This window comes from Hemitrygon akajei, chromosome 5, assembly GCF_048418815.1.
Source record: "Hemitrygon akajei chromosome 5, sHemAka1.3, whole genome shotgun sequence".
NCBI lineage: Eukaryota > Metazoa > Chordata > Chondrichthyes > Myliobatiformes > Dasyatidae > Hemitrygon > Hemitrygon akajei.
Genome location: NC_133128.1, coordinates 61,924,014 through 61,937,386, shown reverse-complemented (window position 1 = coordinate 61,937,386; position 13,373 = coordinate 61,924,014). Strand labels below are relative to the sequence as shown.

Sequence of the window (13,373 nt, the reverse complement as noted above, 5' to 3'; positions counted from 1 at the left end):
GATTGGAAAAAGAACATTTGCAGAAAAGTTGGCAGAGCAGCAATGGCTGGAATTTCTAGAAGCAATTCACAAGGCACAGGTATATATAAATCCCAAAGAGGAATAAGTATTCTAAAGGGAAGATGATACAATTGTGGCTAACAAGAAAAGTCAAAGCCAACATAAAAGCCAAAGAGAGGACATATAATAGAGCAAAAATTAATAGGAATTTAGAGGATTAGGAAGCTTTTAAAAACCAACAGAAGGTAACTAAGAGTCATTAAGAAGGTAAAGATGGAATATGAAAATAAGCCAGCCCATAATATTAAAGAGGATACCAAAAGTTCCTTCAGATAACATGAAGTGTAAAAGGGAGAACATAAGAAATAGGAGCAGGAGTAGGCCATCCGGCCCATCGAGCCTGCCCCGCCATTTAAAAATATCATGGCTGATTTGTCCATAAACGCAGCTCCATCTACCTGCCTTTTCCCCATAACCCTTAATTCCCTTACTATGTAAAAACCTATCTAACGGTTTCTTAAATATATTTAATAAGGAAGCCTCAACTGCTTCCCTGGGCAGAGAATTCCACAGATTCTCCATTCCCTGGGAAAAACAATTTCTCCTCATCTCCGTCCTAAATCTTCTCCCCTGAATCTTGAGGCAATGTCCCCTAGTTCTAATCTCACCTACCAATGGAAACAACTATCCTAATTCTATCTTATCTATCCCTTTCAAAATTTTGTACGTTTCTATAAGATCCCCTCTCATTCTTCTGAACTCCAGAGTATAGTCCCAAGCGACTCAATCTCTCCTCATAGGTTAACCTCTTCATCCCTGGAATCAACCTGGTGAACCTCCTCTGCACTGCCTCCAAAGCCAGTATATCCTTCCTCAAGTACGGAGGCCAGAACTACACACAATACTCCAGGTGCGGCCTCACCAGTACCCTGTATAGTTGCAGCATGACATCCCTGCTCTTGAATTCAATCCCTCTAGCAATGAAGGCCAACATTTCATTTGCCTTAATAACCTGTTGTACCTGCAAGCCAACATTTTGTGATTCATGCACAAACACTCCCAAGTCCATCTGCGCAACAGCATGCTACAATCTTTCACCACTTAAATAATAATCTGCTCTTCTATTATTCCTTCCAAAGTGGATGATCTCGCATTTGCCAATGTTGTATTCCATCTGCCAGACCTTGGCCCATTCACTTAACCTAACTATATCCTTCTGCAGATTCTTCACTTCCTCGGTACAATTTGCATTTCCACTCAGTTTAGTGTCATCAGCAAATTTTGCTACGCTACACTCAGTCCCTTCTTCCAAATCATTAATGTAAATGGTAAACAGCTGCAGGCCCAGCACTGACCCCTGTGGCACCCCACTCACAGCTGACTGACAATCGGAGAAGCACCCATTTATACTAACTCTCTACCTTCTATCGGTTAACCAATCCACTATCCATGCCAATACACTTTCTCCGACTCCATGTATCTTATTTATAAGTCTCTTGTGCAGCACCATATCAAGCACCTTCTGGAAATCCAAGTATACGACATCCACTTGTTCCCCTCTATCCACTGCACTCATTATGTCCTCAAAGAACTCCAGTAAGTTTGTTAAACAGGACCTGCCCTTTCTGTATCCATGCTGCGTCTGTCTAATGGAACCACTCCTTTCTAAATGTTTCGCTATTTCTTCCTTAATGACAGCTTCAAGCATTTTCTCGACTAAACACGTTAAGCTAACTGGCCTATAGTTGCCCATCTTTTGCCTACATCCTGTTTTAAAAAGTGGTGTTACATTTGCTGTTGTTCAATCTGCCAGGATCTGCCCAGAATCTAGAGAGTTTTGATAAATGATTTCCAATGCGTCTACTATAACCTCCGCCAATTCCCTTAGCACCCTGGGATGCATCCTATCAGGACCAGGATACTTATCTACTTTCAGGCCCTCTAGTTTGCTCATCACTATCTCTTTAGTGACAGTGATTTTATCGAGGTCCTCACTTCCCATTTCGTCCATAACATCCTTCTTTGGCATATTAGACGTGTCCTCCACCGTGAAAACTGACACAAAATAGTCGTTCAATGCCTCAGCTATTTCCTTATCACTTAATATCAATTTCCCTTTATCGTCTTCCAAGGGACCTATGTTGACTTAGGCACCCTCTTCCACTTTATATATTTATAGAAACTTTTACTATCTGTTTTGCTGGAGGGATTGAATTCAAGAGCAGAGAGGTCATGCTGCAACTATACAGGGTACTGGTGAGGCTGCATCTGGAGTACTGTGTGTAGTTCTGGTCTCCATACTTCAGGAAGGATATACTGGCTTTGGAGGCAAGAGTAGATATCAGCCCAATGGAAAATGATGCTGGGGAGATAGTGATGGAGGACAAGGAAATGATGGACAAACTGAGCAAGAATTTAGCATCAGGCTTCACTATGGAAGACACCAGCAACATGGTGGAAGTTCCAGGCGCCAGGGGCATGAAGTGTGTGATGTTACCATAATCAGAGAGATGGATCTTGGGAAACTGAAAGGTCTGAAGGTGTAAGTCACCTAGACCAGATGGTGTACACCCCAAAGCTCTGAAGAGGTGGCTGAAGAGATTGTGGAGGCATGACTTGTAAGAATCACTAGATTCTGGAATGGTTCTGGAAGACAGGAAAATTGCAAATGTTCAAGAAGGGAGAGAGGCAGGAGAAAGGAAACTATAGGCCCGTTAGTTTAACCTCAGTGGTCAGGAAGATGTTGGAGTCAATTATTAAAGATGAGATCTTAGGGTACTTGGAGGCACATGACAAAATAGGTCATAGTCAACATGGTTTCCTCAAGGGAAACTCTTACCTGACAAAGGAGAATCAGTTCATGTTGTGTACTTGGAATTTCAGAAGGCAATTGATAATTGTTAACAAGCTACGAGCCTGTGGTATTACAGGAAAGATTTACAGTATGGATAAAGCAGTGACTAATTGGCAATAGGCCAAGAGTGGGAATAAAGGGAGTCTTTTGTGACTGGCTGCTGGTGACTAGTGGCATTCCATAGGGGTCTGTGTTGGGACATTCTTTTTATATTATATGTCAAAAATTTGGATGATGGAATTGATGGCTTTGTTGCAAAGTTTGCAGACGATATACAGATTGGTGGACAGGCAGGTAGTTTTGAGAAAATAGAGAGGCTACAAAAGAACTTGGACAGATTAGGAGAATGAGCAAAGAAATGGCAGTTGGAATACAGTGTCGGGAAGTGTAGGGTCATGCACTTTGGTAGAAGCAATGAATGGGTTGACTATTTTTCGCATGGAGAGAAAATACAAAAAACGAAGATGCAAAGGAACTTGGGAATCCTTACGCAGATTTCCCTAAAGGTTAACTTGCAGGTTGAGTCTGTGGTGAGGAAAGCAAATGCAGTGTTAGCATTCATTTCAAGAGGACTAGAATATAGAAGCAAAGATATAGTGTTGGGACTTTACAAAGCACTTGGAGTATTGAGAGCAGTTTTAGGCCTCTTAGAAAGGATGTGTGAAAACTGGAGAGGTTTCAAAGGAGGTTCACGAAAATAATTTCAAGATAGAATGGCCTGTCATATGAAGAGTGTTTGATGGTTCTGGGCCTGTATTCACCAGAATTCAGAAGAATGAAGGGTGACATCATTGAAAAGTATCAAATGGTAAAAGGCCTTGATAGAGTGAATTTGGAGAGGATGATTCCTATAAGACCAGAAGGCACAGCCTCGGAATAGTGGGGCGTCCTTTTAGAATGGAATTGAGGAGGAATTTTTTTAGTCAGAGAGTGGTGAATCAGTGTAATTCTTTGCCCCAGGCAGCTGTGGAGGCCAAGTCTTTATGCATATCTAAGGCAGAGGTTGATAGATTCTTGATTGGTCAGGGTTTGAAGGGATATGGGGAGAAGGCAGGAGATTGGGGCTGAGAGAAAAATTGGATCAGCCATGATGAACTGGCAGAGCAGACCTGATGGGCCAAACAGCCTAATTCTGCTCCTATATCTTACGGTCTCATGGTATTTGAAGCATTTTCTTCATTCATTTTAGATTTACAGCATCTGCAGTATTTTTGAGTTTCACATGAGTGATCACTGCTGGCTCCAGCAGCTCCACTAATTTCAATGAAGAACAGCTGCATGGGTAAGGAGCACATCTCAATTAATAGTTTTTAAATTTAGGTTATGTACATGTTCTAAAGAGCTTTTAATTTGGCAATTTTAAAGATGAAAATTAATCACTTTCATAATCTTGAATAGCTTTCAATGTTGCTGAATGTTAAAGACATCTGAAAACATTCAACACCTTGTGCTTAGACATTTGCCGTAGGTAGGGCAGTCCATTGGATGTCAAGAATTTTTTCTTTGGCAAGGCTTGTTAAGTCCCTGCAAAGTGATTTACATTGAGAAAGGGATGATAAGAAGCAGCATGACAAGACAGTTCTACTTAATTAAACTAAGTGCAGTCAATGGGTGTGTGGCGCATGGCCAAGTGGTTAAGGCGTTGGACTAGCAATCTGAAGGTTGTGACTTTGAGTCACAACCGAGGCAGCAAGGCATTTAACCACACATTGCTCTAGTCCACCCAGTTGAAAATGGGTACCAGCAAAATGCTGGGGGTTAACCTCGCGATAGACTGGCGCCCTATGGGGGGGCGAGTCTCGTACCCTCAGTTGCTTCACACCACGGAAACCAGCCTGATGAGCCTATAACGGACAGACTTTAACAGTCAGTGGGTGAGCAAGCAGCAACCATAGGCAACTTGCTTGTGAACCATAAGGAAGCAATAAGGAACAGAAGCAACAGAAGGCTAATTGGTCCCCTGAGCCTACTGCACCCTTAAACAGGATCGTGGATGGCCCAAATTTAGCCATTTTCTCACTCTCACCCCATCCTTCTTAATGTTCAAGTGACTGTCAAACAAATATGTCTAATGGCTCCATCTCCACAGTTCTCTGTGGTAGAAAATTCCAAAGAGCTAAAACTCACTAAAAGAAGCAAAACCTTGTCATTTCTCTCTTCAACAGCCATCCCTTATTCTGAAATTCATCTATTTATATCAGTCACTAAAGGATTTCAATCACAAGGAGTGGTCATTTTGAAAAGATGCTACAACCTGTGAAAAACAAGTCATAGGAAGACAACAGAAACTGGGAAGTACTTGTGGGGTTTGGAAGGATGGGTAAGATGGCAGAGATGTGAAGATTAAAGGTCTCTCGGAATAATGGGGGTGGGAAATTAATGATATTGTTTCATTTACAATTTTATTAATCTTAACCTAAGTTTACCATTAACCAAGTTAATTGGAGATCAGACCTGATAGGATGTATGTGAATAAAAACCAAAGGCTTTTCAGCCTTCTGTAAACCAATCAAAAACGGCATTCACCAGAGAATACATGCATGACTGCTGCTCATTTCACACATTACCAAGAATAGTATGACTCAATTTGGATAGATTTTTTGTCAATTTATGCTAAAATTTAAACCAAATGGGGTCACAATGTTCTCAAATTCCATAAATAATTATGATGAATTAAGAACATAATAATCAGAAGCAACTTTAAAAAAAGCAGTATTAAAATCATTCCAAAAAAGACAAATGGTATTTTTTTTTTTAATTCAAGGCAAGTCCAATTGAATTTGTTTGGCCTACACACACTTGTACAAATGGAGATGCTGAAAAGGCAGCAGTCCAGAACTTGGGAATGCTTTATGCACAGCAGTTCAGTGGTAAATATATATAATAAAATCTCCACATTTCTGCAATTAAATGTTCACTGTGGTGACTACATTTTGTTCTGGTAGCTGTGAGCTTTCATATTTGTGATTCCACAGGGCAATCTTCGACGATATTACTGAAGATTTCAACTCACCACAAGGACATCAGGGTCAATTTTATGAACCTTTGCCAAGAAGAAGCCCAAGAGAGTCCTTTCAGTAGCAGCAATCTCAACTTTGGCATTCTGAAATCAATACATAAATCAGTTCAAAGGCCTAATTAAAGAACCAACTGCTTTTTGACTAGAATTTAAACAAATTAACTTATCCTCTCCACCTTATCACTCGGTCATTGCTAAACCTTCAGTTGAAATGAACATCTACTTGGAGAGCCTAAGTAATCATTAGAAACTCACGCAGTTTAAGATTTCCTGAGTGCAGTCTACTGTTACTTTTGATGCATCCAGTACACATCTGCAATTTTTCCGAAGAAATCCTTTTCACCCCATAAAGTATTTCAAATATTCTTAACCATTACGTGCATTACTAGCAAGTTCAATTATCTGATAGTGCCAAGTCTTTCAAGGGAAGTGCATACTCATTTAGAAGATCTGCTTCTTCATTTGAAAATAGCTTATTTGATAAAGGCTGATATGGCTGAAGGACTGAGGCTGAAAATCCATGTTCTGGACATTGCTGCAATCAGTAAAATGTACCAATAAAATCTAGGTAACAAAAAAATTAGCTTTTTTTAAAAAAGCCAAAAATAAATTACTTCAACTCAATGCCATCCAGGCCATATAAATTAATATTAAAATTTAAAAACGTGTCATGGTTCTGCAGGAAATGAATTAAGGATGAATTAGTCACTATAATCATTTGAAACTCAGTTGCTCAACAATGATACAGGGCGTAACTAAAACTTCAAAGTAAATTTATTATCAGGGTACAGATATGTCACTGTATATAACCCTGAGATTCATTTTCTTGTGGGCAATCACAGTAAATACAAGAAACAACAGAAAAATTGAAATCTACTGGATGTCCATTTAACATGACACAAGTGTTGCTTTGTCAAAGACCACCCCACAGTTTAATGCTCTTATTCAAGCTAAGCAACATCAGCCTTCACAATGAATCTTTAAAAAATAAAATTCAATTTTAACTTCCATATATTTTAAATGTAGTCTTTTTATTTAATGCGTTAATAAAGAAGCAGATATTAATATAACACAATTTAAAAAAATATTTTGATAACTCTATCTAAATACAATTGGTTTCCTTTGTAATCCTAGGTATTTTATTATATATATTTAAATACATTCTTCTGTGAAGGGGGTCCATAGGCATCACTGGGCTGCCAAAGGGGTCCATGGCATTAAAAAAGGTTAAGAACCCCTGGTCTAGGGATTTATAATATCTGGCAGAACAAATTACAATTCACATCTTTCCTGAAGGACTAAAACAGTTAAAATTATTTTGAAAAGGGTACCGAATAGACTTGGTAAATTAACTAACAGTGAGTAATTACTCTACATTATCTTGACGATGCTAAAAACAAACAAGAACTTCCAACTGAAAATATTCATCTGTTCTCTTATTTTTTTAATTAGTTTTATTACTTATTATTTTCACAATACATGAAAGTCTGCCAAATAGCTTTCATCTCTGCCATAAGGAAATATGAAGTATCTACTAATTTACTTGCCCCTCCATCATGAAGAATTTTTAATTGGGCATATTATTTAAATTTGGCACAAATATTCTCCATTTGCCTAGTTTGTCTCCCCTCCAGAAAAAAAATAAAAGTATTCAGTTATCCCTCTGAGGAACTTAGCAGCTGAATCTCACTAGCTTTCCAAGCCAGTATCAAGAGGCTACAGCACTTGGGGAATGCTCCACTTAGTCTAGTGACATTACATTATTACTGGATATGACCACATTTGCTTATCTCTTTCAATCTTGGTAAGTTATTGCCTGTCCAAATGACTCATCCAGATGGTGATGGACGAGAAGATACCTTTCCAATGTACAAAGCTCAAATCCACACAAGGCAGTTCAGGAAAGATAAGCAATTTTATTTTCACTAATAGCTTCACACATTTGTTCAATTAATTTTTTTTTTAGATGATAATTATCTGGACCAGTTTAAATCCCATTAACACATTCAAAATGCTTACAAATAGGAAAAAAAGCATAATTTTTGTACAAGAACTGGAATAAAAATTCCCTTTTGGTACCACCATATTAATAAATTTTACAATAATGATAGTGGCAGAGAGATATTACTCACTTTTCTTGCCAAAGCCTCCCGGAAATCATAAGGAAAAATGCAGTCACTAGGCTTGGTAACAGCTAGAGTGGAAGGAAGCATTAACATTTTAACATGGTTTTCAGCACAGACTTCCTTCTTATGAGTATGATTAATAAATGAATAGGAAAATCAAGGAACTGCATTCTCTACTGATGCACATATCCAAGCTCAACACTCCTGAAGATACCAACACTCAGGACAATGACCAGCTTCTACCATTAGCTATTTTAATACGGATGCAATTTAAATAGATGCATCCTTATAAAAAAGTACATCTCTAAGCCTTCGAAAACACCTACCACAGAAATGGGCCTGGAATGGAGGCTGGGGAGCTGCTTTGTCCAGAGGAAATTGGTGATGAACTAAAGCTGCCAAGGCTACAATCTGGAACAGAAGAAGATGATATAAATGGACCAGTTCAGCAGTATTACCATCTCTTTGAATTATAGATGGCCGTGTAGTAAATCACAGCTAAAACCCTCAAGCTTTGCTTTGCCCATGATTGATTTTAATGATGCACACAAATTACTCAGAACATCTGACTGAAGAAGAATCTGATGTTAAGACAAGCAAGGTTTCATTACTAAAGCTGTACTAATTCAGCATCAAATATTTGCCCAAAGTTATCATTAGGCTCGATATAACATGCAAATCCAGTTTAAACTTAAGTATTAAGTTATCTGTGGTACCATTCTCACATACAAAAAAGGTTCAATCCCACTCCAAACTTCAACATAAAAAAATCTAGGCTGACACTTCAGTGCAGTACTGAGAGAGTATGGTCTTTCCAGTAAATGATTATAAAGTAGTCCCATCTCATGATAGATACAAAAGTTCTCAAAGAACCATTCCAAAACGACGGCATTCACCAAATTGCACCAATATCTTCATACAAGCATACGAATTAAAGCAGGAATAGGCCACTCAGCCCTTGCAGCATGCTCTGTTGTTCAATAAGATCATCACTGGTCTACTTGCTATTTTATTGCATCTTCACATTCCCACCAACCACACGTACCATTTCAACCTTTGCAATATGAAGAATCTATCAAATCCTGCCCCAAAAATATTGTTTCTGCCATCCTATGAGGAAAGATTTGCAAAGACCTCTGGAAAAGAGAACTGCACCTCTTATGTCTTTAATGGGTAACTCCTCATTTCTAATGTTGCCCCCAGACAAGGAGGCATAGTCTTCACATCCACCCATCAAGAACCGTCAGGCCTGGTTCAATCAAGAATCCTCTCACTTCAGTGGAAACAAGCAAGTCTGTCCACCCTTTCCTCACAATGTGAATCTCAATTAACATCACAAAAGGGAGGGTCTCTTGTCAACGTCACAAGGCTGTTCATGGGACTTCTCTGCAAATTAGCTGCCATGTTTCCACCATACACAGCGGATGACATTTCAGAAATAACTGATTAGCTAGGAGCACTCTGGGATGACCTAAGGCCATGAGTATGTCAAATAAATGCAATTCTCTTAGCACCATAACCTCGTTTTACTTATTATCCAAACTGCCCAAAACCAATTGTCAGCCCAGTCAACTGAGTTTCGCATGGAGACTTTAGCCCCATGTATTCAAATGCAAATTTACAGAATAAAGCAATGGCTAACAAAATTGTTGGACCAGAGTCTCCATGTATCCGTACTATCTTATGTGGCAACATAGTCGTTTTCTTTATTGATAGAGAATTTGCACTAAGCTAAAATATTTCTGAACAAAGGCCATTCTTTTCATATTTGGAATACTGATCCACAACTCAAACTGACTACAATGCAAACCATTGTGATGTCATTTTTTAATGTAGTGAACTAATCTCTAAATTATTCTTATTGACCCATCGGTCTTATTAATGAAATACCAAAACTGTTAGCCTTAAGAATTCGAGGCTGGCAAAAAAACCATGGTTAATCGTCATATATTTTCCATCAAAACACAAGCTCGACTTACCTCATTCTGATGCGTTTTGGCATTCTGCACGGTTTTCATGCTGATTGACATCGTAATTAGAGGAGGCGGCGCCATGTCCTTTACCACAGTCAGGTGATCAGGTTTCAGCACCACAGCCTCCACTTTGCACCAACTCATAGATTGATTGGGGAGTTCTAAAAAGAAGACAGCACTGGGATTTATTTAGTCAGAGCATCCAAATTAAACTTCAACTTAACATGCATGTATGATCTTTCTGCAGGTGACTGAGCCAAACTGATTTCCATGCACTTTTGGACTCGCTACATTATCGGATACTGTTATGATTCTCACTCCTCGGGTACTACTCCACTCTCCTCCAAAATCACGGCCACTGCAGAGAAATCCAAAGTCCCCTATCAATCTCACTGAACCAGGGAAACTTTATATCAGCGGGAAGCCAACAGAAAGCAAGGTGGGGGAGGGGGGTGTGGAAGGTGCACTTAATAATAGGTTGGAGATGGTGAAAGTCACATGGAGGATAATGTTCAGGATACGAAAGCTCGAGGGGTGGTAACTAAGGACAAGGGGCAGGAGGATGGGGTGAAGGCAGATGTGCAGGAAATGGAGTTACAGGTAAGGGCAGCATCATTGGTAGTTTAAGGAAAACCTCGTTCTTTGAAAAAAAAAGAAGACATCTCAAATGTTCTAGAATGGAAAGCCAATCCTGAGAACAGGTGCAGTGGAGACAGAGGAACTGAGACAAGAGTGGCAGGGTGGTGAGAGGTATAGTCAAATCACAATCAAGAGAAAATCTGCAGATGCTGGAAATCCGAGCAACACACACACAAAATGCTGGAGGAACTCAGCAGGCCAGGCAGCATCTATGGAAAAAAGCACAGTTGATATTTCAGGCCGAATCCCTTCCGCAGGACTGGAGAAAAAAGGCTGAGGAGTAGATTTAAAAGGTGGAGGGGAGAGGAGAGAGAAACATCAGGTGATAGGTGAAACTAGAAAGGGAAGGGATGAAACAAAGAGCTAGGAATTTGATTGGTGAAAGAGACAGAAGGCCATGCAAGCACGAAAAAAGGAAGGGGGGGGGGGGGAGAGGAGCACCAGAGGGGGGTGATGGGCGGGGAAGGAGATTACATGAGAGAGCGAAAAGGGGATGGGAAATGGCGAAGGGGGGTGGGAGGTATAGTCAAGATAACTAAGAATCAATAGGTTTGTAAAATATATCTGTGGATAGTCTCTCTCCAGAGATGGAGACAATGAGATCAAGAAAAGGGAGAGAAGTGTCAGAGATAGACCAAGTACACTTAGGGGTAGGAAGGACGTTGGAAGCAAAGTTGATGAAATTGCTGAGCTCAGCATGGGTGTAGGAAACAGCACCAACAAAAAAGATGGGGAGTTTTAACTGTAGGCTTGGACCATGGACTGCTCCATGTAGCTGATGAAAAGGCAGGCATAGCTGAGACCCATGTGGGTGCACATGGCTACACCTTTTGTTTGGAAAAAGTGGGAGAAGCAAAAAGAGGAATTGTTGAGGCTAAGAACCAATCCTACCAGATGGAGAAGGGTGGTGGAGGGGAACTGGTTAGTCTGTTGTCCAGAAAGCAGAGATCTTTAAGGTCTTCCAGATTTTGGGGTGGGGGAGGAGGGAGGGGAGGGGAAGAGTGTATTGGGGCAGGACATGCATTGTGAAATGTTATCTGGGCCGGGGAACGGAAAGTGACTGAAGTGGTGGAGAGCACGTGAAGTGCCACAGATGTTGGTAGGAAGGGACTGAACCGAGGGAGATGAAATGGATTTGAGGTGTGCAAACACAAGTTCCTTGGGGCAGGTGCAGGTCTACCAGGACAGTCAAGTTTGTGGATCTTAGGTAGGAGGTTGAAATGAACAGTGTAGGGTACTATGGGGTTGGTGTTAGTGAATGTGAGATCTCCAGAGACTATAATGTTGGTGATGGTGCAGGAACCAATAGACTGTTGCTCCTTCGTGGGGTCTTGTGCAAGGGGCAAGAGGAAGTGGCTTCAGCAAGGTAGAGTCAGTTTGCCAGATTATAACTGCGGGTTTGATGGTGAGGTTAGAATTGGTGCAGAGAGTGAAGGGTAGTGCATTCAGAGGGTGTGAGGCTAGAATACAAGAGAGGATGAAGTTGAGATGGTTGAATGGTTATAGAAGAAAAGATCCAGAGTGGACAGAAGTCCAGAGAGGGATATCCAAGAAGAAGAGGAGGGTTGCAGCACTCAGTATGCCATAAGTGGCAGGGTCTCCTGGTGGTTAGCCATTTCAATTTGAATTCCCATTCTGACAAGTCTGAATATACTTGTATGTGGACTTGAAGAACAATATCTTCACAAGGTCTCAAACCAAATACAGGAAGACTGGACTTGGTTAGATTTTTCTCCACTGACGCAGATGGTGACAAGAGACAGGATCTTCTGGTGGCTACCCATTTTAATTCGACTTCCCATTCCGTCATGTCTGTCCATAGTCTCCTCTACTGCCACGAGGAGGGCAAACTCAGGTTGGAGGAGCAATAACCCGCATTCTGTCTGGATAGCCTCCAATGTAATGTCATGGACATCGATTTCTTGAACTTCTGGTAATTTCTCCCTGAAATCCGCCCCCCCCCCCATCTTACTCCTTTCCCCTTCCCCAGCCGAACCTCTTATTCTGACCTACCCCCTTCTTTTCCAGTCAGTCCTGATGAAGAACCTCAGCCCAAAGCATCAACTCTTTATTGCACTCCATAGAGATTCCCTGGCTTGCTGAGTTCCTCCAGCATTTTTATGTTTGTGGCTTTAGATTTTCAGCATCTGCAGAACCTCTTGTTTTTATGCTCAGCTCCACTTCACTGCTTTGAGGAAACCTATGTCCCCAGTTCTTGATCCCTCTAAGACAGGGGTTCCCAACCTGGGATCCACAGAAACCCTCGGTTAGGGTCCACAGCATTAAAAAGGTCGGGAACCTTTGCTCTCAGGGAAATGGGCCTTTCCTATTTCCTCTATCTGTATCTTATAATTTAAGCTACTTTATTTAGTCTGCCCTCAGCTTTCTGTTCCAAAGAAAACAACCCCAGGTTATGTAATTTTACCCCACAGTTATACCTTTCTACTTGTGCCAACTTCCTCGTAAATCTGCTCTCCATCCTCTCCAGCACAATCACATCTTTCAATTAATGTGGCAACCAAAACTGCACAACATGTTACTAACTATAGTATTACAGACAGCATTAGCTGAGGCAGGAAGGCTGTATTAGAAAAGGAAAACATTCGAATATCTTTATTCCCCGCCCTGCAACTTTAAGGGTCAAGTTCAGCAATACCATTCAATATCCTAAATACATTGTTTAGCTATGCTTTCATAAAGCTCTCCAAATGCAATTGCTCACATACTGCAGGAACAAAATGTATTTGCCACTGTTCTACCCA

General features: G+C 40.6%; 1 protein-coding gene across 2 annotated transcripts in view; it reads right to left on the bottom strand.

The window, feature by feature from the left end:
• Positions 1-13,373, bottom strand: part of pola1 (polymerase (DNA directed), alpha 1) — a 295,953-nt gene that overhangs the window by 233,099 nt on the left and 49,481 nt on the right. For both annotated transcript variants that reach the window (XM_073045628.1, XM_073045629.1), the window contains exons 15-18: positions 9,979-10,133; positions 8,326-8,410; positions 8,006-8,067; positions 5,868-5,957 (exon numbers count right to left, since the gene is read on the bottom strand). In XM_073045628.1, coding sequence (XP_072901729.1) covers positions 5,868-5,957; positions 8,006-8,067; positions 8,326-8,410; positions 9,979-10,133 — 392 coding nt within the window. The remainder of the gene's footprint in view (positions 1-5,867; positions 5,958-8,005; positions 8,068-8,325; positions 8,411-9,978; positions 10,134-13,373) is intronic.